Source organism: Leptopilina boulardi, unplaced genomic scaffold (assembly GCF_019393585.1).
Source record: "Leptopilina boulardi isolate dan_hultmark-lab unplaced genomic scaffold, ZJU_Lbou_2.1 LbouV2_266, whole genome shotgun sequence".
In the NCBI taxonomy this organism is placed as follows: Eukaryota; Metazoa; Arthropoda; class Insecta; order Hymenoptera; family Figitidae; genus Leptopilina; species Leptopilina boulardi.
Genome location: NW_026137825.1, coordinates 1553687 through 1578581, shown reverse-complemented (window position 1 = coordinate 1578581; position 24895 = coordinate 1553687). Strand labels below are relative to the sequence as shown.

General features: G+C 20.6%; 1 protein-coding gene across 3 annotated transcripts; it reads right to left on the bottom strand.

Moving 5' to 3' along the window:
* Positions 1-169: 169 nt before the first annotated feature.
* Positions 170-21954, bottom strand: LOC127281379 (gamma-aminobutyric acid receptor alpha-like). Of its 3 annotated transcripts, none has more exons than XM_051305069.1 (11): positions 21694-21954; positions 12438-12640; positions 10199-10266; positions 9474-9694; positions 8211-8293; positions 4357-4556; positions 3924-4011; positions 3524-3684; positions 2988-3164; positions 1058-1197; positions 170-444 (listed from the first exon to the last, which is right to left on the bottom strand). In XM_051305069.1, the coding sequence occupies exons 1-11, from the start codon at positions 21714-21716 to the stop codon at positions 237-239; spliced, it is 1572 nt and encodes a 523-aa protein (XP_051161026.1). In that variant the 5' UTR covers positions 21717-21954; the 3' UTR covers positions 170-236. The 3 variants fall into 3 exon arrangements, with proteins under 3 accessions (XP_051161026.1, XP_051161027.1, XP_051161028.1); XM_051305070.1 differs by having other exon boundaries at positions 12438-12632; XM_051305071.1 differs by lacking the exon at positions 12438-12640 and having other exon boundaries at positions 21694-21952.
* Between the last annotated feature and the right edge of the window lie 2941 nt (positions 21955-24895).

The window sequence follows — 24895 nt, the reverse complement described above, 5'->3', positions numbered from 1 at the left end:
GAATTAATTTATAATTATTATTGAATATAATAATAATAATATTTGTACAAAATAATAATAGAATAATAATAATAATTATTATTATTATAATTATAATAATTTATAATAGTAATTGTAATTTTAAAATTTTTTAAAAATGTAAAAAATGTTGAGACGGGATTAAAAAAAATTCTTTTTTTTTGTTATCTACAACTTTATTTGAAAATTCGAATGAATGAACTTGCAACACACAAGAATCACATTGATCCAATCGGTGGATCTTGCCACTTGAATTCATCTTGGTAGGTCACATAAACGACCCAATAACAAACATTCAAAAGACCAAAAGACGTTGGAAATATCACACGTGCAACCCTATCAATATGAGAAACGCTATTTATATGCCTTTCAATTCTTTTTCCATGTTTTCGAATTCCACCAACCGCTTCTCTTTGCCTTCGACGTCTAAAATTCGAAAAAAACAAAAAAATTCAAAATTCTTAACATATTAATTTAATTATTAAAAACAAAAAAAATTTTTTAAATTAAAATACAAATTTTATGGAAAAAATTAACTTTTGTATATGATCGGAAATTACGTGTGAGATTTCCGTCGACCCTTTAAATTCGGCCAAATATATTTTTTTCTTAATAGTATAGTAATTTATAATTGAGGAATTAAATTTTATAAATTTTTTAGATAAAATAAATTATAAAAAAAATAATAAAATAAATAATTAATATAATATAAATAATTATAAATAATTATAAATTTATTTTTAATAAAATTAAAATATATTTTTTGTAGAAATTTTGAATAATTTATTTATTTTTAATTTATTGTCAAATAAAAAAAAAAATTAATTTTTAGCGCAAATTAAATTTTTATTGAGTGGAAATAAAAATTTTTTATTTGAAAACAAAAGTAAAATTTATTTGAAATAAATATTTATTTGTCTATCTATAATAAAAATTTATCTTTTTCTCTTGATTATTTTATATATATATATATATGTATGTATATAATAATTATATATAATAAAATTGTTGTATAAATAAATTTATATTTATACAATACCTGAATGCATCATCCCCTGCAAGACAATAGAGAAATTGTTTCCATTTAGGTAAACGTGTTTCGGTTTGTGTTTGTCTTTCCATTGTTGATGGTTTACTGCTATAAACAGGAGTCGATTGAATTCCAAAAGTCGCAGAATCCTGTGTGAACAAATTTTCGATAATTACGTTTTTATTATTATTATTATTAAATTATTATTATTAAATAATTACGAGTATTAAATTATTGTTATTATTTTTTAATATATATATATATATATATATATTTATTTGTTATGTGGCTAATAAGCCAATACAATAATTATAATAATAATAATAATAATAATTTGTGGAAATTCTAAAACATTCAGAAAAGGGGTTTTTATAATTATTTTCATTATTTAGTGAAGTGGACAAATATATGCAGTTCTTTCTTGAGAATAATATGGACAACCAATAAAATGCAATGATAAAAAGAATCCATGATTTTTGTACTAATTTTTGCTGTAATTCAAATTTTTTTACTTCAATTTTAAACTCCAAAAATAGGTTTTTTAATAAAAAAATATATTCAACAATTATTTCTTTTTAAAATCCGCTTTCAATTGTTTTTGAAAAATTATTTTTAATTTTTAAATATTTTTTTGAATAAAAAAAAAGGTTTTTTAATACGTAAAAAATATTCAACAATTTATTTTTTTTAAATCCGCTTTCAATATATTGTATTTGAATTTTTTTTTTTTTAATTTTTGATTATTTCAAGAGTTAAAAAATTATTTTTGGAATTTTAAAATTGAATTATTTTGAAAAATATTTTAAATAGTTTAATTGAAAAACAAATTTTGCCAAAAAATATTTCTTAATTGAAACAATAATTATTTAAAATTTTTAAAATGGAATTATTTTAAAACATATTTCAAGTTTTCGAAAATCGTAACAATTGATTCTTTCTATGATAAAAACGAACACAATTAAGAATGAAATTTTGTTTTTAAAAAATAATAATTTCTAAAGTAAATACAAATTTTTGTTCAGAAATAGTATTTTTGAATTAGAAAACCTATTTTTGGATTTTTCAATTGTATTATTTTGAAAAATTTCAAAGTTTTTGAAAATTAAGAAAAAAAAAAATGCAAATTTATAATTTATAATTAAAATTATTGTCCCATTTTGGAAAAAATTTACTTTCTCCGGTTTTTAATAATGATTACAGTTTTATTATTATTTTATTATTTATTTTAAGTATATTTAAGGTATTTTAGGTATTTTATTTATTTATAATTTATTTTATTTTTCCATCTATTTTATTTATAACTTATTTTATTTTTTCAACTATTTTATTTATAATTTATTTTATTTTTTCAACTATTTTATTTATTTATAATTTATTTTATTGTTTCAGGTATTTTATTTATTTAAATAATTTATTTTCTATTATTTTCTATTAATTTATTTTATTTTTCCAGCTATTTTATTTATAATTTATTTTATTTTTTCAACTATTTTATTTATGTATTTATAATTTATTTTATTGTTTCAGGTATTTTATTTATTTAAATAATTTATTTTCTATTATTTTCTATTTATTTTCTATTAATTTATTTTATTTTTCCAGCTATTTTATTTACAATTTATTCTATTTTTTCAACTATTTTATTTATAATTTATTTTATTGTTTCAGGTATTTTATTTATTTAAATAATTTATTTTCTATTATTTTAGATTTTATCAATTCACCAAACGAAATTCACGACTAATGTTGCTTAAATTGAATCAGCAAAAAAGAAAAAAAAAAAAAAAATGCGTGATATAAATCTTAATGGTCCACAAGAAATTGAACTCGCCAACAAAAATTAAATTGCGCTTGAACAATTTTTTTTTATTTTTTTGTTTCGAATTTTCTGCTGGAGGGGCTAAATTTACAACAAATTTGTTGCGTGTTATATGCTTACATTGTAAATTGTACAGAGTAACGAATTTCGTCTCCTCGTTGCATTACTTTCAGGATGAACGGCTTGTGGACTGCACGCTGAGATTGTACAAAATGTATCACCCTCGAAATCCCCATTGGTTGCGTTCTCCCAATCCTCCCACTCTTCTTCATCTACTGGAAATTCGCCACTGCCAACCTATTTACAAAGTTAATTAATCTTCTCCTTTCGTATATATATATGAGAAACTATATATATATAATATTAGTTAAATCAGCAATCAAATATCTCATTTGAATCTCCAGATATTCTAATTACAAATTAATTGCCAAATCAGAGACGATATCAAAAATGCAGGAAATAGAAAAAAAAATTTATTCTCAACAAAACTAAATCTTTTTGTTATTTTAATTTATTATTTACAATTTTTCTTCCATTTTTTTTTTAGAATCAAAAATTTTTCACCTTTTGAAAAATTGACAAAAATTTAGAAAAAATTTAGAAAAATTTGCAATTTAGAAAAGAATTTATTTTTTTTTTTTTGAAATTAAATTTACCTTTGTAAAATAATGAACACCGGCAAATTCCAAAAGTGTTGCAATACAGTAAAAGAAACTCATCAAAAGAAACCAATCCAATGCGGTGGCATATTTAACTTTTGGAAGATCTGTTCTTGAATCGAGACTTATCGTTGAAAGTGTGAGGACCGTTGTAATTCCTGTATTTAATTAACATAAATTTCCCCTTATTAAACAAAATATATAATTATATATGGTGGAAAATTCCAAGTCCAAGGAGAGTGCGACTTAATTGATTATTTTAATTTAGAGAGAGTGAGAGAGAAAAGTTTCAAAAAGTTTTAACTGGCACAAAACTAGGCCAGTTGGGGCTTTTTTTTGCTCGTTAAATAATTTTATATATTTTTTTTTTTTTTACTCAGAGGCAAATTTTAATTACCTAAGCCAACTCGATCGCTGGTGGCTTCTCGATGAATCCAAAATGAAACCCAGCTTAGAACGACAATTAAAACACAAGGAACGTACACCTAAATAAAATATTTTAATTCGTCATTTTTTTTTTAGAAAACTGATCAAATTTTTTAAAAAAAATAAATTTTTTGTTTACTTAAAATTCTATTATTTATTATATTGGTTATAAAAAGTTCTATTAATTTCGATAATAATTTTAATTTTAATTATTCAAAATCGAAAATACTTTTCTATTGGTGAAAAGAAAAATTAATTTTTTTTTACTTTTAAATTAAAAATTGAAAAATATATATTTACTTTTTTTTTAATTTTAATTTTAAGCGTATTATTAAAAATCGAAAAAATACATTGTATTCACTTTTTTAGAGAGAGAGAGGAGAAAGATTTTTTTTCATCTTTACCTGAATGAGAAAATAGCCAGTGTGTCGTTGAAGATTGAAGGAAACTTGTAGAACTGAAAATTCACCATCGCGACGAACAAAGGTGAAATTTCGATAAGGAGATCCCATCAAATCGAATTGGGATAATGTCATCCCGGGGGAAAATTTGACCGACAATCCTTCTTGCCATTCGTAAACCAATTGGCCAGATGTGTGGGCGTCTGATAACAGAATATTTTTATATCAAAAAAAAAAGGTAAGAATCGAAAAATTTCATTTAAAGATTTTTTTTTTCATATTGATACAATTTTAATTTTTCACAATTATCGTACGTGAAAAATAAGGAAAAACAGTTTTTTTTTCTCTCTCTCTCTCGTCTATATAATAGCAGGCCTCGGATTATATAATTTTTTCCGACTTTTTTCGTATTATTTTAATAAAATGCGACTTTATCAATTTTTTTTTTACAAAATTTTCAAATAAAAAACGTTTTTTTTTTTTGTATAAAATGCAGATCTTCTTCAGATTTTCTTTATTTCAATTATTAAACAAATTTTAAAACTAAAATTCTTCACTAAATTAATTATTTTTAATAATTTTAATGAAATTCTTTATAAATTCAAATTTTCATGAAATTTAATAATTGTTTAAACAAAATCCTATTGGATATACAAAGAAATAAATTGTATTTGTAATAATTGTTTAAAATTAAAAAAAAAAAAAAAAAATTATCAAAAATTTTTAATTCAAAATCACTTGAAATTGAATTATTTGCAAAAATTTAAATTATTTTTTAATGATTTTTATAATATTTTTCGAAAATTCAATTATCTGAAAGCATTTTTCAATTACAAACTTTTGGAATTCAATTTTTTTTTATGTGATTTCTAATAAATTCTTCATCAACAAAAGTCACTAAAAATTTCTCTTAATTATTGTTTTGAAATTTAACACAATATTTTGAAATTCAATTATTTTCAAAATTTTCAATTCAAAATCAACTAAAATTTAATTATTTTCCAAAATTTCAATTGAATTTCATTTATTTTCAAAGTTTTCAATTTAAAATCAACCAAAATTCAATTATTATCCAAAATTTCAATTGAATATCAATTCAAATTCAATTATTTTCAAAAATTTAAATTTGAAATCAATTGGAAATAAAATTCAATTATTTTCAAAAAATTAAATAGAAATACAATTATTTTCAAAATTATTTATTCAAAATCAACTAAATTTAATTATTTTACCAAATTTCAATTGAATTTTAACCTATTTTCAAAGTTTTCAATTTAAAATCAACTAAAATTCAATTATTTTCCAAAATTTCAATTCAATATTAATTGAAATTCAATTATTATCAGAAATTTCAAATTTAACTCTTCCAAAATTATTATTTAAAAAAAAAATTTTTTTATTTAATAATCGGTAAAATTTGATTAAGTATTGCCTAAAAATTCTTTTGACCTTCAAAACTAAAAACTATGAAAAAATTCGTAATTCGAATAAATTGCTTTAATCGGAGACTTGAAAAAATTATAAAAATGGAAGTTTAAGAATTTTTTTTTTTGCGAAATATGTTCTACTTAAATAAAATTTGTGAAAATTTGTCTTACAAATTAGTTTGATTCTAAAATATTCGCAATAAATTTTCTTGTTAATTTTTTTTTTTTATAGAATTATTCTCATTACGGAATTAATAAAATGAATTTAATAACTAATAAAATATTAGTTATTTAAAGTAAAATATTCATTGAGCAATTAAATTTTGTTAAAATACAAAAAAAAATTGACTTTTTTTGGAATATAAATCAGTCCGAGGGTAATAGGAAAAGTCGGGGAAAAATTTTACAATTTAAAAAAATTGAATAGAAAAAATAATATTGTTAGATATTAAAAATTTTGGAGAAAATTACATATTACTGAAAATTATTTCAAAAATATCTAGAAAAATGAAATTTTTGAACAATTTTTGAAAATTTCAACAATTTTGTCGAAAAATTGTTTTCGCCGTAAATTGAAATTAGAAAAAAAAAAATTCAATAAATAAAAAAAGACTCAGAACAAATGGAACTGTAAATATTTATCTACAATGAATAGTTTCATTTTTTACAGTCTTTTTTATTTAAAGTTTCATTATACGTATATCGAAGACAGATATAAAATTTCAAAATTGGAGGATTATAAAACCTATTTTTATGTGAACATATGTCGCAGCTATTTGAATACAAAAAAATTCAATTGTTTATTTAAAAATTGTATTTCTTTCCACATTTCATAAAAAAAAGAGAGAGAGAAAAAAAATTACCGGAGACAGTAAAAAAAAAAAAAAAAAAATTCAATTTTACAATGTTAAATATACAAATAGATGGTATAAACGTATATATTGAAATAAAACAAAATTAAATTCTCTGAGCCTCATCTCTGATGGAGAGCGGCAAAGAGAGATGAAAGTAGGAAAATAGGTAAAATGAAATGAAACATAAAGTTTGTTCATGTTGCAGAGACATATATATATTTGCCCTCTATATATGTATAGCTTGACGAAATGTAGATGTTTGCATACATAACGAATAATCCAAAATGAGATGAAATATGTTCAAATGTAGACAAAATGCTAATATTATATATCACAAGTTTCGCGCGCTTAAGAAACTTTCTTTAGCCTCTTATTATTATTCGTAATATGACATTTTCAAAATCTTAATTTGACATTAAAATCTCGACATAATGAGGACAATCAGAAAGAGAGAAAGAGAGAGAGAGAAAATTTGTTCTCGCCAAAGAAATTAGTCAAAAGGGTAAATTGCCTTCATAAGATTATAATAAGAACAGCTGTTGATTTAGAAACTTTACCATCTCTTGGGGATTTAAAAAAAAGAAACGAAGCGCATAATTATGCCACAATAATAATTAATTAGAATTTTATTTTATTAATTTATATTTTAAACGAATTTTCAATTTTCGATGTAAATTTTCAATTTATTGTTTTCTTAATACAATTATTTTCTTTTTATATACGAATTTTTGCAAGAATTTTCATTTTATCATCATTTAATTTACATGAAATTTTGTTTAAGAGAATTTTAATTTTAATAGAATTCTCCATTCAATTCAAATCACAAAATTCGCTAAAAATTTTTTTATATAAAAATTCATTAAAAAAAAGAAAACCCATCAAATTTTAATTTGAAAATTGTGAAATTCGTTAAAAAAAAAAAAATAAATAATTATTTCTAATAAAATTAATAATTTTAATTTTAATAGGGTCAGTCGGGGTAAATCCGAACGGGGGGTAAATCCGAACGCTAAGTTTCCTGCGATTGTAATTTATCAAAAATTTTTTCTACCCCATAAAATTGTTCTATGGAAGTAAAGTAACAACTTCATGCACCAGAATACCGGAAGTATTTTTTTTTTAAAGAAAAAACTTATGTTATTGTTGAAACTTACTAAAAGCGTTCGGATTTACCCCGGTTGACCCTATTTGAAAATTGTGAAAAAAAAAAATTATTATTTCTAATAAAATTCTTTAAAATAAAAATTCAAAAATTTGTGTAGAAATTCTGTGAAATAAAAAATTCAGTAGCTAGAAATTTTGTAAAAAAATTCGTGTAAAAAAGAAAATTTCGTCAATTAATTTAGAATTCGGATAAATTTGCCTAAAAAATAATTTGATATTTAATAAAATTCTTTAAAAATTGAAAATTCCACTTTATTATTTTTGTGGGAATATTATTGTTTGCATTAAAAAAAAAAAAAAAAAAGAATTAAATTTTGAAAAAAAAAAAAATATTTTAATAAAACTTTTTCCGTTCTCATAAATAAATTGAAAATTTGACAACTAATAATAGAGATGAGAAAATTATACGTACAGCTTCCTAAGATCAATGGGCATGACTGTCGATCCATTGGAAAGTTTCTTAACTCCATTGGACATTTGGCCTTTATTGTCAGTCTGCATTGCGAGACGTTCCTCTTGAAAAGTGGATTACAGAATTGCCGGTACGACGTAATATCAAAACATAAGTCGAGGTGTATAAATGTATATTTAATTTGTGTTCTTCATTGGAGGGGGGGGGGGCAAAAAAATTCACACAAAGCAATTTTAATTCGAAAAAAAAAAATGAACGCGAAGGAGAAAAATTCAAAAATTTTAATCATTTCATAATTAAAAGAAATTTATTTCGAAAACGGTGCTGAAGTTCATCAACGATTAAAAAATAATTTTTTATAAAATTATCTAAAGAATAATTTTTTATAAAATTATGTAAAAAATAATTTTTTATAAAATTATTTAAAAAATAATTTTTTATAAAATTATCTAAAAAATAATTTTTATAAATTATTTATCAATAAAAATTACAAGAAAATATCTTTGAGATAAAAATTCAGAGAATTATTTGTAAAAAAAAAAAAAAATATTTCATTGATCATAAACGTTGTGAACTTCAACATTGTATTTTGGAATAAAAAAAAAGAATTTCGGAATATAAGAAAAATTTTCTTCAAATTTCTATTAAATTAATTTTAATTTCATTATTATAATAACATAAATTTTCATTTAATCCCTCTGTTTAATATCATAATATAAAGGAGAGAAAATTTGAAATCATATTCGAATATCTTCCGCGTGAAATCAACAATATTGAATTATTATTATTATTATTATTCTTTTGATAATTGTTATCAGAAAATTAATAATTTCAATTAAATAAATTAAAAATCAAATATTTCGATAAATTTAATTTTTTTTTTCACACTCTCAGAATATTGAATTTATTATTCTTTTGTCTGGTTATTAGAAAATTAATAATTACAATAATTAAAATAAATTAAAAAAAAAATCAAAATTAAATATTTTGATCGCTTTTTTCATTAATTTACATTCTCAGAATATTTGATATCAGTAAATATTAATAATTGCAATTAAATAAAAGAAATTATAGTAAATATTTCGAGAAATTGAATTTTTATTTTTTAAATTCAGAATATTATTAGAAAATTAATAATTATAATTAAAAATTGAATATTTGGATAAATTGAAAATTTTCGTTGCTTTTTTTTCGCCGAGAATTGAAAAAAGCTTATAAAATATATTAGATATAGTAAAAAAAAAAGAAGTATAAAGAACGAACCTCATGGAATAAAGGATATCGCCATCCTGAGAAATTCTTAGCAACTTGTTTGGCACTGTGATTGTGTGTACATAAGAATGCTTTCCATTGTAAAAGTATGTGTCAGGACGCCAAATCCTCTCCAGCATCTTAATGCTGAGACTTAAAGATTTAATCGGTCCAAGGAAGCTGAGGCGAGAGTCCCGCCAATATTGTCGAAAGTAACAGTCCATGGAATAATCCTTTATTTACACAAAAAGAGAGAAAAAAAAGAAAAAAAAAAGAAACAAAGAGGAGAAAAGAAAAAAAGATTAGAAATTAGAATTAATAGAATATTAATAATTATTAATTAATAATAATTAGAAACTAGAATTAATAGAAAATCTAATCTAATCTAAAAAAGATTAGAAATTAGAACTAATAGAATATTAATAATTAATTAATTAGAAACCAAAATTAATAGAATATTAATAATTATTAATTAATAATAATTAGAAACTAGAATTAATAGAATAATAATAATTATTAATTAATAATTAATTAATAATTAATTAGAAACCAAAATTAATAGAATATTAATAATTATTAATTAATAATAATAAGAAACCAAAATTAATAGAATAATAATAATTAGAAATAATTTCTTTTTAATGAAAAACAAAATTAAAATTAAAATTAAAATTAAATTTTTTTTTTCTTTTTTTTTGCACAAAATAAGTGAAATAATATTCAAATGACAATCTAACCATATCAAGTTCCGAGATTGGACCCATACTTCTTATGAGAATATTTGTTCGTACAACTGTTGGAATTCCTGAAAAAAAAGGAGCAAAAAATTATTTTTTAAAAAATACGGTTGTAAATATATAATAAACGCAGCGAAAACCGAGACTTAATTCAAGTAACTTAAAAAGCCTCGTAAAATACTCTATATATAATAATAATAATAATAATAAAAAAATGAAACACTTTTCCAAGCTAATTGGGATCGCGATGAAATGAAAAATTTACATTATATTGAAATTTGTACAGTATTATAATAATAATTAAAAAATAATTCGAAACCAAGGTGGTAAATGAAAGCATTGCGCCTCAATTTAAAGACAGATTCATTTTTTTTAAGAGGGGGGGGGTTCTATTTACTATTTATTTTCTTTATGCAAAATAAAAATTTTTTTTTTAAACAAATAAAATTTATTAGAAAAAAAGTACTATTATTTGTTAATTTGCATCTATTTTTTTAGATAATAATTAATAAATAATTAAATTAATTAAATAATAAATTAAATAATAAATAATTCATTGATATATAAAAAAATAAAATAATAAAAAAAAAAAAAAAAAAAAATGTAGAGAGAAAGAAAATTTTGCGAGATTAAAAAATAATATATATGCAAGTAAACTTGGAATGTTCCACGCGCGTGTTTGACAAAAGAGACTAGCAAACTCTTGGTTTTTTTAAATCATCGACGAGAAAAAAAAGGAAAAAAAAAATGTATGGCATTTGAAAATGAAACGAGATTCGATAGCGACCAATAGTTTTCTTCGCGGTTTTGGCCATTAGCCAACTTGGCTTTTGCTTGTAACGTTCGTATTGAGCCATTCATTTTCTCTCTCTATATATATAAATGAAAAAAAGGCGATGTTCGAATAATAGCACAAAAAAAAAAACACAAAAGCATTTTTCTCTATGAAGTAGTAAATTTTTTTTTTTTTTCAAATAAAAAATCCTTTCTCCTTGAGAATTTAATTTTTTTTTTCTCAATTTACTTAAATTTTTCGTTATCAATTAATTTTTTTTTCAATTTTTTGTTTTTGCCAACTGAAAATTTGAATAATTTCTAAATTTCAAATTTAGGAATGAATTTTTTTTTTCAAATAAAAAATCCTTTCTCCTTGAGAATTTAATTTTGTTTTCTCAATTTACTTAAATTTTTCGTTATCAATTATTTTCTTTTTCAATTTTTTGTTTTTGCCAACTGAAAATTTGAATAATTTCTAAATTTCAAATTTAGGAACGAATTTTTTTTTTTTTTTTTTAAATAGGCGCAGAAAATAAAAATTCGAAATAAGAAATATTTTTTTTTGGCAAATTAGGAATTAATTTCCATTCTTTGGTATGTACAAATAAAATGAAATAAAATACATTTTTTTTGAAAATAGGCGATAAAAATTCAAATTTGTAACCTTTAGTACAAATTTATTTATTTATTAAATTGACGGGACAAATAAGTAAATAAATTTTTTTTTTTTAATAGGCAGAAAATAAAAATTTATTTTTTTTTTTTTGCAATAGGCGCGCAAAAATTCATTAAGAGTTTCGCAGTATTCGAATTTTGAAAGAGATTATTTTTTTTTTTTTGCTCCTTCCATATATCAAAAAGAAGCCATTAGAATTCTGTGAAGCGGTGGAACGCGATTTTCATCAAACGTTGAACGCGCAAACAATTTCATCAAATAATTTACCAGTTGGATTATACGAAGCTTATCTCTCTCTCTATCTCTCTCTCTCTTAAGCATATTGAGTTTTGATTTCAAAATTAGCAATCCAAGTTGTAATTAGAAACGTATACATATGTTACGTGTGCAAAAAATAATTTTTATTACATAAATATACACAGAGAGAAAAAAAACATTATTATTTTTTTGAATTTCTAATTGAAATCTTTCACCATTGAAATTTTTCGTTTTCTTCTATTTTTCATCTAAAAATATTATTATTCTCCATTTTTTTTTAATTTCTTTTTCCATTAATAAATAAATTGAAAAAAAAATTATAATTATAATTTTTAATAATAATTAAAAATGTTAATTATAATTTTTAATAATAATTAAAAATTTTAATTATAATTTTTAATAATAATTAAAATTTTTTAATTATAATAAACAAAATCGTTAATATAAAATATATATATATATATATATATATATATATATATATATATATATATATATATATATATTGAGATATTCTTTTGTTCGTACCTTGTCCATGTGTTGGTAGTTGGCTATTTTCATAATTCATTAAAAGATTTTCTAAAACCATGGTAATATTTCTTGAAACGATATCATTGATAATACCTCTTGAAATTCTTGTTGACTTTGACATGATCTCTGTATTTGTCGTTCCATTGAGAGATGATAAATTTCGATTGCCGCTAATACATAACGGTACAAGTCCTGCGAATCTATATATAATAAATTTATAAAATTAAAAATAAGAGAAATATTAAAAATTCCTTTATTTATAAAATATTTATTTTCAATTTTAATTTCCATTGATAATTAATTATTTTCAATTTTCATTTTCGTTTAGTACCTAATTATTTTCAATTTTAATTTCCATTGATAATTAATTATTTTCAATTTTCATTTTCGTTTAGTACCTAATTATTTTCAATTTTAATTTTCGTTTAGTACCTAATTATTTTCAATTTTAATTTCCATTGATAATTAATTATTTTCAATTTTAATTTTCGTTTAGTACCTAATTATTTTCAATTTTAATTTCCATTGATAATTAATTATTTTCAATTTTAATTTTCGTTTAGTACCTAATTATTTTCAATTTTAATTTCCATTGATAATTAATTATTTTCAATTTTAATTTTCGTTTAGTAATTATTTTCAAATTTTAATTTCCATTGATAATTAATCAGGGTGTCTAACGGTCAGGGAAGTCAGGGAAATGTCAGGGAATTTCAGAAAATTTCATTCAAAGTCAGGGAAATTTCTGTAAATTTCTACAAAAAATTAAATTTTTTGTGAATTTAAAAATTTTTAAATCTAAAAAAACATGAATGGTTTTTATTACCATTTTTTACTACCATTAGAAATTAATTTATTGTTAAATATGTCAGTAATTATATTTTTGTCCAAAAAAAAGCAGAAATAAGGTTATTAAAAAGTCAGGGAAAAATCAAAAAATGTCAGGGAGGAGTCAGGGAAAAGTCAGGGAATTTTTTTCTCAATCTTTGTTAGACACCCTGTTAATTATTTTTTCAATTTTAATTTTCATTTAGTAATTATTTTCAAATTTTAATTTCCATTGATAATTAATTATTTTTTCAATTTTAATTTTCGTTTAGTAATTATTTTCAAAATTTTAATTTCCATTTAATAATTATTTTCAAATTTCAATGTAAATAATTAAAAATATAATTTATTCCTCTTTTTTCTTTTTTATTTTGGAAAAAAAAATTGGATTTTTTTTTTTTTCACCTCTAATTTTGATTAGCATGTGTCACGTTAGAAATTCCACACACACGAGAAGTTAAACTTGAAAATATCCATCTATATATGTATGTGAGAAGAGAGTGAGAGAGAGAGTTAATTATACATCCTAATCTGAAATTTGCAGGTTGCTTAGCAAGGGATAGCATTTCGAAGTTATGTGAATTATGTATACTCTGCCTGTGGGCCAAAGTACTTCTACTATTCGAAATACCGCTCATCATATCGACAATCCTGCGCGAACTTTCAAGCTCGCTTTGTGTGTGTATGTGTGTGTGAAAGAATATAGAAGCATTTTTCACCACCAAAAAAAAAAACTGATTTTTTTCCCATTTTCTATTTTTTACTAACAAAAAAAAAAAAGGAATTTTTATTCCGTTTTTCACCAAAGAATTTTTTTCCCTCAATTTTCTACAATCGAAAAGGAATTTTTCCTCAATTTTCTACAACAAAAAAGAATTTTTTATTCTTACTATTTTCCATGGCAAAAATAGAATTTTTCCTTATTATTTTCTATCAGGAAAAATAAAAAGAATTTTTCTCTATTTTCCACCATTAAAAAGAATTTTTTCTCTATTTTCAATTTTCAACTACAAAAAGGAAATTTTTCCCACCATAAACAAGAAAACTATTTTCTCTATTTTCCACTGACAAAGAAAAAAATATTTTTCTCCATTTTCCACTACAAAAAGAAAATTTTCTCTTATTTTCCACCATAAAAAATTTTTTCACCACTATTTTCCATTTTTTACGACAAAAAACCAAAAGGATTTTTGAATTTATTATCTAAATTATTTATTAATTATTAGGTAATTATTTATTTATTAATGGAAAAAGAAATTAAAAAATGGAGAATAAGTTAATTAAAAGTAAGAAAAAAAAGTAGAAAATCTAAGTAACAATGTCATCCTCAATTTTGCAAACGGGGGCGGGGGCAATTTCCTCTTTTGCTTTTTCTAAAGACTGGAAGTAGATAAAGAGAAAGAGAGAAAGAGAGAGAAAGAAAATATATATAAGAAGAAAATATGTGTATATAGGTAACATAATGTAATCGGGAAATATGATATAACGAGGCGCAATGTTCACTTGAAAGCCGTGACGTGGGATGCTTTGAGGACAAGCATGCTGCATCAGCATGTGATGAGAGCAATCTCCTTTTCTCTTTCTCCTTCAGTCTTTCACTCCCCCCTTTCTTCTTATTCTTTTTTTTTTCTTTTTTTTTTTTTGTTTTAGTCTTATCCAGCATTTGATTCTTATATATATAAAAAGAATTGGTACAAATAACTATATTATCCACAAAATTTGATTTCCAATATTTCAAAGAGACACACATTCTTTATCTTCAATTGACAAATTTCCTTTTTTGTTTTTTCAATTTTCAAAAAAAAAATTCACCTTTTTAACAAAAAAAAAAAAAGGAAATTTTTTCTATACCCTTTTCCATCATGAAAAAAGAATTATACTTCTCTATTTTCTGCACCAGGGAATTTTTTTTTCCCCTCTTTATTTTCCATTTTCCTTCACAAAAAAGAAAAGATTTTTTTCTCCATTTTCTTGGGATTTTTTTTCGTACAATTTTCACCATCAAAAAGAAAAAGGAATTTTCTTTTTTTCTATTTTCCCATTGTCAAAAAGAATTATATTTCTTTTTTTCCAATTTTTTTTTTTTTTTCAATTTTCGACAACAAAAAAATGATTTTTTCCCCACTATTTTCAAGTTCGAGAGAAAAATGATTTTTTCTCCATTTTCCATGAGAAAAAAAATTGATTTTTCAACAAGACTTCATTTTTACTACTAATTTTGTCCAAAAGCCACTAAATGCTACTTTTTTCAGAAAAATAATTTTAAAAATTACAGAATTCAAAAATTTTAAATTTTAGCGAATTTTTTTGATTTCTAAAAGCTTGCCAAGTTGATGATTTATTATTGGCCGCGTCAACTATTGCTCTATATAAATATTTTTTACACGAATTTTCATATTTCAAAATAGAATTTAATATAATTTCTTTTTAAACGATCTTTTACTCAATAGAATTTTTAATTTGGTAAATTTTTATTTGACTAAATTTCTCTTTACTCAACTGTTTTTTTTTTTTTTTTTTTTTTTTAATCTAATTTAACCGAAATTCAGACAATAATTGAATTTTAGAGTATTTTGAATTGAGAAATGTTTTAAATAATTCAAATGCCAAGATTTTGATTAAATAGGCCTCGGATCGACTTAAAGGCACAAAAAAAGTCGAAAAAGTCGATTTTTTTTTATTTTTACAAAAATATTTTACAGATTTTTAAATAAAATTTTTTTTTTAAATAATAATACTTTTGGATTAGTTAAAGTTGAAATTTTTAGAAATAATTGAATTTCAAAAGATTTTATTAATTTTCAGACAATAATTAAATTTTACAGAACTAAAAATAATTTCTCAAATAATTTTAGATAACATTTTTGAAATGTAATTGAATTTTCAAAGATTTACAATTGAGATTTTTGAAATTAATTCAACTTTAAGTGATTTTTAATTAAAATTTTTTGATGATTTCACTAAAAAAATTTATTAGAAATTGCGGACAAAAATAGAATAATTTGAAAACCATTTTTATGAAATGAAATGAAATGAAATTAAAATTAATTAAATTTCAAAAAATTTTCGCTGGATAATTTTAGAAATAATTAAATTTTAGAAGCTTTTACATTCAAATTTTTGAAAATAATTGAATTATAATTGAAATTTTGGGTAATAATTCAATTTTAGTTGATTTTTGATTAAAAATTTTGATAATAATTAATTTTGAATTGAAATTTTGGATAATAATTGAATTTTAATTGATTTTGCATTGAAATTTTGGGTAATAATTGAATTTTATTTGATTTTAAATTGAAAATTTGGAAAATACTTGAATTTCAATTAATATTGAATTGAAATTTTGGAAAATAATTGAATTTTAGTTGATTTTTGATTGAAAATTTTGATAATAATTAATTTCGAATTGAAAATTTGGGTAAGAATTGAATTTTATTTGATTTTGAATTGAAAATTTTGAAAATAATTAAATTTTATTTGATTTTAAATTGAAAATTTGGAAAATAATTGAATTTTAATTGATTTTAAATTGAAATTTTGTATAAGAATTGAATTTTATTTGTTTTTAAATTGAAAATTTGGAAAATAATTGAATTTAAGTTGATTTTGAATTGAAAATTTTGAAAATAATTCAAATTTCATTGATTTTGAATTGAAATTTTGGGTAATAATTGAATTTTATTTGATTTTGAATTGATTTATGATTTTGAATTAAAATTTTTTTGGAAATTTTATTTGATATTTTTTTTAAATTATAAACAAATTGTTAAATTTTATAAAAATTTTAATTGAAAAATAATTTTGAAATAATTGAATTTCTGATGAATATCATTAAAATTATTAAAAATAATTAATTTAGTGAAGAATTTTAGTTAAAAATTTGTTAAATAATTAAAATAAAGAAGATCTGAAAAAGGTCTGCATTTTATACTAAAAAAATTCATATTTAAAAAAAAAAAATTTTTTTTTTTTTTAAATGTAAAAAAAAGTCGAAATAGTCGTATATTATTAAAATAAGTCGAAAAAAGTCGTATTTTTGAAAAAAAGTCGGAAATAGTCGAAAAAGTCGTATAATCCGAGGCCTGTTAAAGTTATTAGAAATAATTATTTCAACAAAAAATTTGAATCAAAATTTTTAATAACAATTGAATATTAGAAGATTTTGAATTAAAATTTTAGTAAATTAGAATATTGCTGAAAATTATTAACAAAGTTTCAAACAGAAATTGAAATTTTAGAGAATATTTAATTAAAAAATGTTTTATTTAATTACATTTTTGAATAATTGAAATTATTAATTAATCAAAAATTTTAAGATACAAATTTTATAAATAATTGAATTTTGCAAGAGTTTGAGTTAAGATTTTTAGAAATAATTGAATTTTTTGGAGATTTTTAATTAAAATTATTGTTTTAAAATACTAAATATTTTATATAAGCTAATTCCAAGTTCTATGATTTAAAAATTCGAATTACTTAAAATTCTATACAAAATGAAAATTCTAATAAATTAAAAATTACATTAAATTAGAATTCTTTTCAAGAAACAGTTTGGGTAAAGAGAAATTTTGTAAAATAAAAATTCTGTCAAATAAAAATTCGATACTTTGAAAATTCCGTTGAGTAAACATTCGATTAAAAAAAAAAATTCTCTTTTGTAAAATAAAAATTTATGTGAAAAATCATTTTTATGGAATAATACACTCCTACCGTTGTGCCAAAAACAAAAAGTTAATCGAAATTTAACAATAGTTTTTTTTTTTTAAATAATCAGGAGAATAATTATGTTAATTTTATTCCTCAGAATTTTTCTTTCAATTTTTTTTTAGACAATAATTTAGCAATTATTGCTATGAAAGTGGTGAAAATTTAATAATTCAAGAATTAAAAATTCGTATTATTCAAAATTATCTAATTATCGAATCGTGGAAAATTAAAAAAGAAAAAATTATTAAAAATATTCTTTGTCTTATTTCTATTTTTTTTTTTGCTTCACGTTCCGACTAATTTATTCTCAACTCACATATTTGTTCAATTTTTCTTTCAATACAAATATCTTCCGCGTGTCATTTTTCATCTTCTCTAACTCATTTGCTTTCTTCATTTCTGTTTTCACTCTCTTTTTTTTTTTTTTTTATTCTTTTCTTTCTTCGCATTCTCTTAACCACAGAACAGCTTCCTGAGGTTAAAAGCAATTTCCTCTCTATTTTACGATGTAAACTTCAGAAAATAGAGACATATACTCTGAGGTTAAAATCAACTAAACGGAGAGAAGAAGAAGAAGAAGGACGAAGAATATATAGATATATATATATATTTATATATAAACACACATATAAAACATCATTGAGAGAGTTATTTACACTTGAAAACCATAGAAATAGTAATAGTAGTGGTAGTAGTTAAAGAAGAAAAAAGAGTCGAGGTGCGAACAAGGTTTCGTGCTTTCAACATTCGTAAATCGTAAATAAAAGTATATGAGAAACGTGTTCACTGAAGACAATGCTTTCGCCTCAGGTCACTGTGACGAAAAAAAAAAATAAAAAAAAAGGAACACGTGTAGCCTAGTCCTTAAAAAATATTTTCCGATTATGAATTCAAAACCAAAACAATGATTTTCTTGTTTGGGAGAAAAAAATTTAGAAAACGTGAATTATTTTTTTTATTTTCCATTTTTCATACTTTTTATCTAAAAAATAAATTAATTCGTTAGGAATTTTTATTTGACTGAATTACTATAAAAAAAAAAATTTTCTAAAATTTAATTTTTTTGCCGAGTTTTTTTAGCCAAATTAATTCAAAATCATAAATCAATTCAAAATCAAATAAAATTCAATTATTTTAAAAATTTCAATTCAAAATCAATAAAAATTCAATTATTTTCCAAATTTTCATTTCAAAATTAATTATTATCAAAATTTTCAATAAAAAATCAACTAAAATTGAATTATTATCCAAAATTTCAATTAAAATTCAATTATTTTCAAAAATTATCGAAAATTATCTTTTCAAAATTTTCAATTCAAAATCAACTAAAATTCAATTATTTCCCAAATTTTCAATTGAAAATCAAATAAAATTCAATTATTTTCTAAAATTATAATTCAAAATCAACTAAAATTCAATTATTATCCAAAATTTCAATTCAAAATTAATTATTATTAAAATTTTCAATAAAAAATCAACTAAAATTGAATTATTAATTCATTAATTAATTCAATTATTTTCAAAAATTTGAATGTAAAAGCTTCTAAAATTTAATTATTTCTAAAATTTTCAAGCGAATATTTTTTGTAATTTAATTAATTTTAATTTAATTTAATTTAATTTCATATAAATGGTTTTCAAATTATTCTATTTTTATCCGCAATTTCTAATAAATTTTTTTAGTGAAATCATCAAAAATTTTTAATTTAAAATCACATGAAGTTGAATTAATTTCAAAAATCTCAATTGTAAATCTTTGAAAATTCAATTACATTTAAAAAATGTTATCTAAAATTATTTTATAAATTATTTTTAGTTCTGTAAAATGTAATTATTGTCTGAAAATTAACAAAATCTTTTGAAATTCAATTATTTTTAAAAATTTTAACTTTAACCCTTCGAAAATTTTCTAAAATTTAATTTTTTTGCCGAGTTTTTAGCCAAATTTTTATTTTATCAAATTTAATGGAAAATTATTTTAAAACGTATTTTTATGCTTCTCCTTGATCTGTTAGCGAAAATACAATCTTCAATCGATTAAAAAAAAAAAAAAAAAAAAATCTTCAATTTGTATCGATAATTATTTTCAATGAAATTTATTTTTTCTATATAAATGTATATAGTTTTCCTTTTTTCTTTTTTAATGAATTTATAAAGAGAAGTGAAAAAAAATTTAATTTAAATCGACTCGATTTCTCATTAGCTGAACGCTTACAAGTATTTGAACTCTCTCTCTCTCTCTCTCTCTCTCTCTGCAATTAGTTTTGAGTGAATGTTATGCTTGCGTATACCTATACAGGATAACATTTATTTTTTTTACGAGAAATAGAGACACGACACGAAAAAAAAAATTAGAAACTTTTTTTTTCATTAAATCCGTTTGGGAATTTTTTTTTTATAATTTTGTTAGCAGAAAAAAAAATTTTTTGAACAATTTTTGTGGAGGATATTGAAATTTGGGAATTTTTTTTTTTTTTATATAATTTTAGACGAAGCTGAAGTACGCAACGTTTATATAAACGATTTTTTAAAGAAATAATTTTTTAAAATGAAAAATTCTATAATTTTTTGCCAAAAAAATATTTTTTTTATAATTTCTTGATTAATGAAAACTACAGGAAATATTTTTTAGTCAAAAAATTATAGGCATTTTTCATTTTAAAAAATTATTTCTTTAAAAAACCGTTTATATAAAAGTTGCGTACTTCAGCTTCGTTAATTTTAGTAGTAAAAAAAAATTCTTAAACAATTAGAAATTTGGCAATTTTTTCCCCAAAAAAAAAAAAAATTTTTATTATTTTTTTTTATAATTTAAATTTTTTACAACATTTACTTTTTCCTTTATGTACTTAAAAGAGGTTCATAAACCCTTTTTAAATTTTATTTTCTAAAAGATAAAATGATATAATAAGAAAATTATTTTAAGTAAATAATTTTCCCTTGGGAATTTTTTTTATTTAATAAGCAAAGAGAAAAAAATTAATTAACAGTGCAAACTGAAAATGAGAATTATTCTATTCTATTTTTTTTTTTTTTTTATTTCTATTCGCAATACAATTATTTGAATAGTCACGAGACGCACTTTACACACGTGAAAAATTAGGTCACGGATAATATTTCCGAATGGTGTCGATTATTTTTTTTTTTTATTTATTATGTATACTTATTTGTAGACATTAAAAAACAAAAACAAAAAAAAATTATTTTATAATAAAATTTTTAATATTTACCATTTTATTATTTTTTTTTAAATTATATTGAAAAAAAAAATATAATTTCGAAAGTAATTTTAGAGAAAAAATTTTTCCTAATTCACTGTACTTAAAAAAATTAGTTTTTAATTTCGATTTTAATGTTTACAAAATTGCTAAAGGAAATCTCGATAAAGTAACTAACTTTTATTATTTATTGTAATTACCAAAAAATTTATTAATTAATATTATAAATAATTTTTAATTAAAATTTTTTTTATTTAAAAATTTAATTAACATTATAAATAATTTTCTAGTTAAAAAATTAAAATTATTAATTCGTGAGTTAAATTATTTTTATAAAATTATTATAAAAAAAAACAATTGTTCAGTAATTCTATTTATTATTTTTATTTAATTAATTAATTTTATTTATTTAAAAAATTTTGGTTTTTTTTGCAAAAATAATAAAAAGAATAATTAAAAATTGTTGAAAAAAAAAATGAAATTAAAGAAGAAAAACTTACATGAAGAAATCAGCAATTTTCATAACGTGAATTTTTTAAACGGTGAAAATACAATGTCGTCGGGAGATTAATTTTTTTTTTAATACTAAAAAGAAAAAAGCGCCGGAAGTTATACTATATATATATATTTTTATATATGAAAAAATTTGGGGTCCGAGAATAAAGACGGAAGTTGGTAACGTGCTACCTGACAGTTCGACGTTTGTCACGAGTCGTCGGGAAACGGATCATTGCTAGAACCGCGTGCTTTTCACCCCCCACCGCGATTCGTCTTTCGCGACTTTTCAACCCCCCTGTGGTTAACACCGCGCGCAAGCTCTGAAATTTCCATGAAAATTTCCCTTTTCCTCTCTCTCTCTCTCTCTTCTTTATCTTTTTCTCTTTGTGTATATGAATATTTGACATTTATTTTAATGAACTAATTTTAGTTGAAAAAATATTGTTTCCTATTATTTAAAAAAAAAAAAAATTAATAAAATTTTTTTTTTTTTATTTTATTTATTAATTATTATTTAATTTTATTATTATTTATGATTTTTTTTTTTATTTATTATTATTTCATTTAATTATTTGTCATTTAATTTTATATTAATTAATTTTAATTAGGTTATTTTTTTTCAAATAAAATTGGATAATTTTAATTAATTAATTTCTAAATAATTTATTAGCCGATGGCAATTAATATTCATGTAGAAAAAAAATTCACACACACTAAAAAATAATTGATTTTCTCAGTATTATTTTTAATTATTAATTTATTATAAATTTTGTTAAGATTGGAATTTTTTTTTTACTTCTATTTTTAAATTAGAGAAAATAAATTTTATTATTTTATTATTTTATTATTATTATTATTATTTATTTTACTTTTTTATGTTTTTTTTCAAATTTAAAAGAAATGCATGTTTTTATTTCGAAAAAAATTAAAAAACGATTTTTAATTTTCGCGATTTTTCACAATGAGGGACAAAAATAAAATCGCCAAGTTTTTATTCTAATCTATAGGTATATATATATATTATATAGAGAGAGATTTTTTTCTATAGGTGAAATATATTAGTAAGGATGAGTAAAGTGCTTCAAAGGGAAGAATGGCTTGACGAGGCCATATACACCATCCGAGAGAGTAGAGAGAGAGAGAGAGAGGAATAGTTAATGTAGAGACGATTCTCGTCGCGGATGCTTAAAAACAAAAGTGGAAATATTGATAGAAAAAAAAAAAAAAAAGTATAGCGGAAAAACTCGGTCGCAAAACTATATCATTAGAACTAGTGGAAGGAGAGGCGAAACAATTGATTCTCTATTTTTTTTCTCTCCCCAAAAAAAAAAAAAAAAAATAGGTATCTACAACTCTTTTTTTAAAATGTAAAATATTACTAATAATTTTCTTTTGTTTTCTTTATTTTTGTGAGGACAAATTTTTTCAAATTTATTCAAATAGTAGGCTTCGAAGCATAGTAAGAGACTTAGAAAAGTATGAAATAGTATAATTTAAAAAAAAAGTATCTCCAAAATTAAAAAAAATTATCAAAAAAGTGGCATCTTTAAAATGAAGAATTAGTTTTCTGTTTGACGTTAAAGTGTAAATATTTTCTAGTCTAAAAAAATTGGAAAAAAAATTCCGAGGAATAAAATTAATATAATTTTTTCTCCTGATTATTTAAAAAAAAAACCATCTATTGTTAAATTTCGATTAACTTTTTGTTTTTGGCACAGCGGTAGGAGTGTATTATTCCATAAAAATGATTTTTTACATAAATTTTTATTTTACAAAATAGAATTTAATAGAGAATTTTTTTTTCAACGAATGTTTACTCAACGGAATTTTTAAAGTAGCGAATTTTTATTTGACAGAATTTTTATTTTACAAAATTTCTCTTTACCCAACTGTTTCTTGAAAAGAATACTAATTTAATGTAATTTTTAATTTATTAGAATTTTCATTTAGTATAGAATTTTAAGTAATTCGAATTTTTAAATCATAGAACTTGGAATCAGCTTATATAAAATATTTAGTATTTTAAAACAATAATTTTAATTAAAAATCACCAAAAATTCAATTATTTCCAAAAATCTTAACTCGAATTCTTGCAAAATTCAATTATTTATAAAATTTGTATCTTAAAATTTTTTATTAATTAATAATTTCAATTATTCAAAAAATGCAATTAAATAAAACATTTTTTAATTAAAAATTCTCTAAAATTCAATTTCTATTTGAAACTTTGTTAATAATTTTCAGCAATATTATAATTTACTAAAATTTTAATTCAAAATCTCCTAAAATTAAATTATTATTAAATATTTTGATTCAAATTTTTTGTTGGAATAATTGTTTCTAATATCTTTAACAGGCCTCGGATTGTACGACTTTTTCGACTATTTCCGACTTTTTTTCAAAACTATGACTTTTTTCGACTTATTTTAATAAAAAACGACTATTTCGACTTTTTTTTACATTAAAAAAAAAGAAATTTTTTTTTTTAAATATAAATTTTTTTTAGTATAAAATGCAGACCTTCTTCAGATCTTCTTTATTTCAATTATTTAACAAATTTTTAACTAAAATTCTTCACAAAATTAATTATTTTTAATAATTTTAATGATATTCATCACAAATTTAATTATTTCAAAATTATTTTTTAATTAAAATTTTTATAAAATTTAACAATTTGTTTATAATTTTAAAAAACATGAAATCAAAATACCGAAAAAATTTTAATTCAAAATCATAAATCAATTCAAAATCAAATAAAATTCAATTATTTTAAAAATTTCAATTCAAAATCAATAAAAATTAAATTATTATCTAAAATTTCAATTCAAAAGCAAAGAAAATTGAATTATTTTCAAAATTTTCAATTCGAAATTAATTATTATCAAAATTTTCAATCAAAAATCAACTAAAATTGAATTATTATTCAAAATTTCAATTAAAATTCAATTATTTTCAAACATTATCGAAAATTTCAATTCAAAATCAAAGAAAATTCAATTATTTTCAAAATTTTCAATTCAAAATAATTTTCCAAATTTTCAATTTAAAATCAAATAAAATTCAATTAATTCCCAAAATTTCAGTTCAAAATCAATTAAAATTCAATAATTATCTAAAATTTCAATTTAAAATTAATAATTATCAAAATTTTCAATCAAAAATCAACTAAAATTGAATTATTATTCAAAATATCAATTATAATTC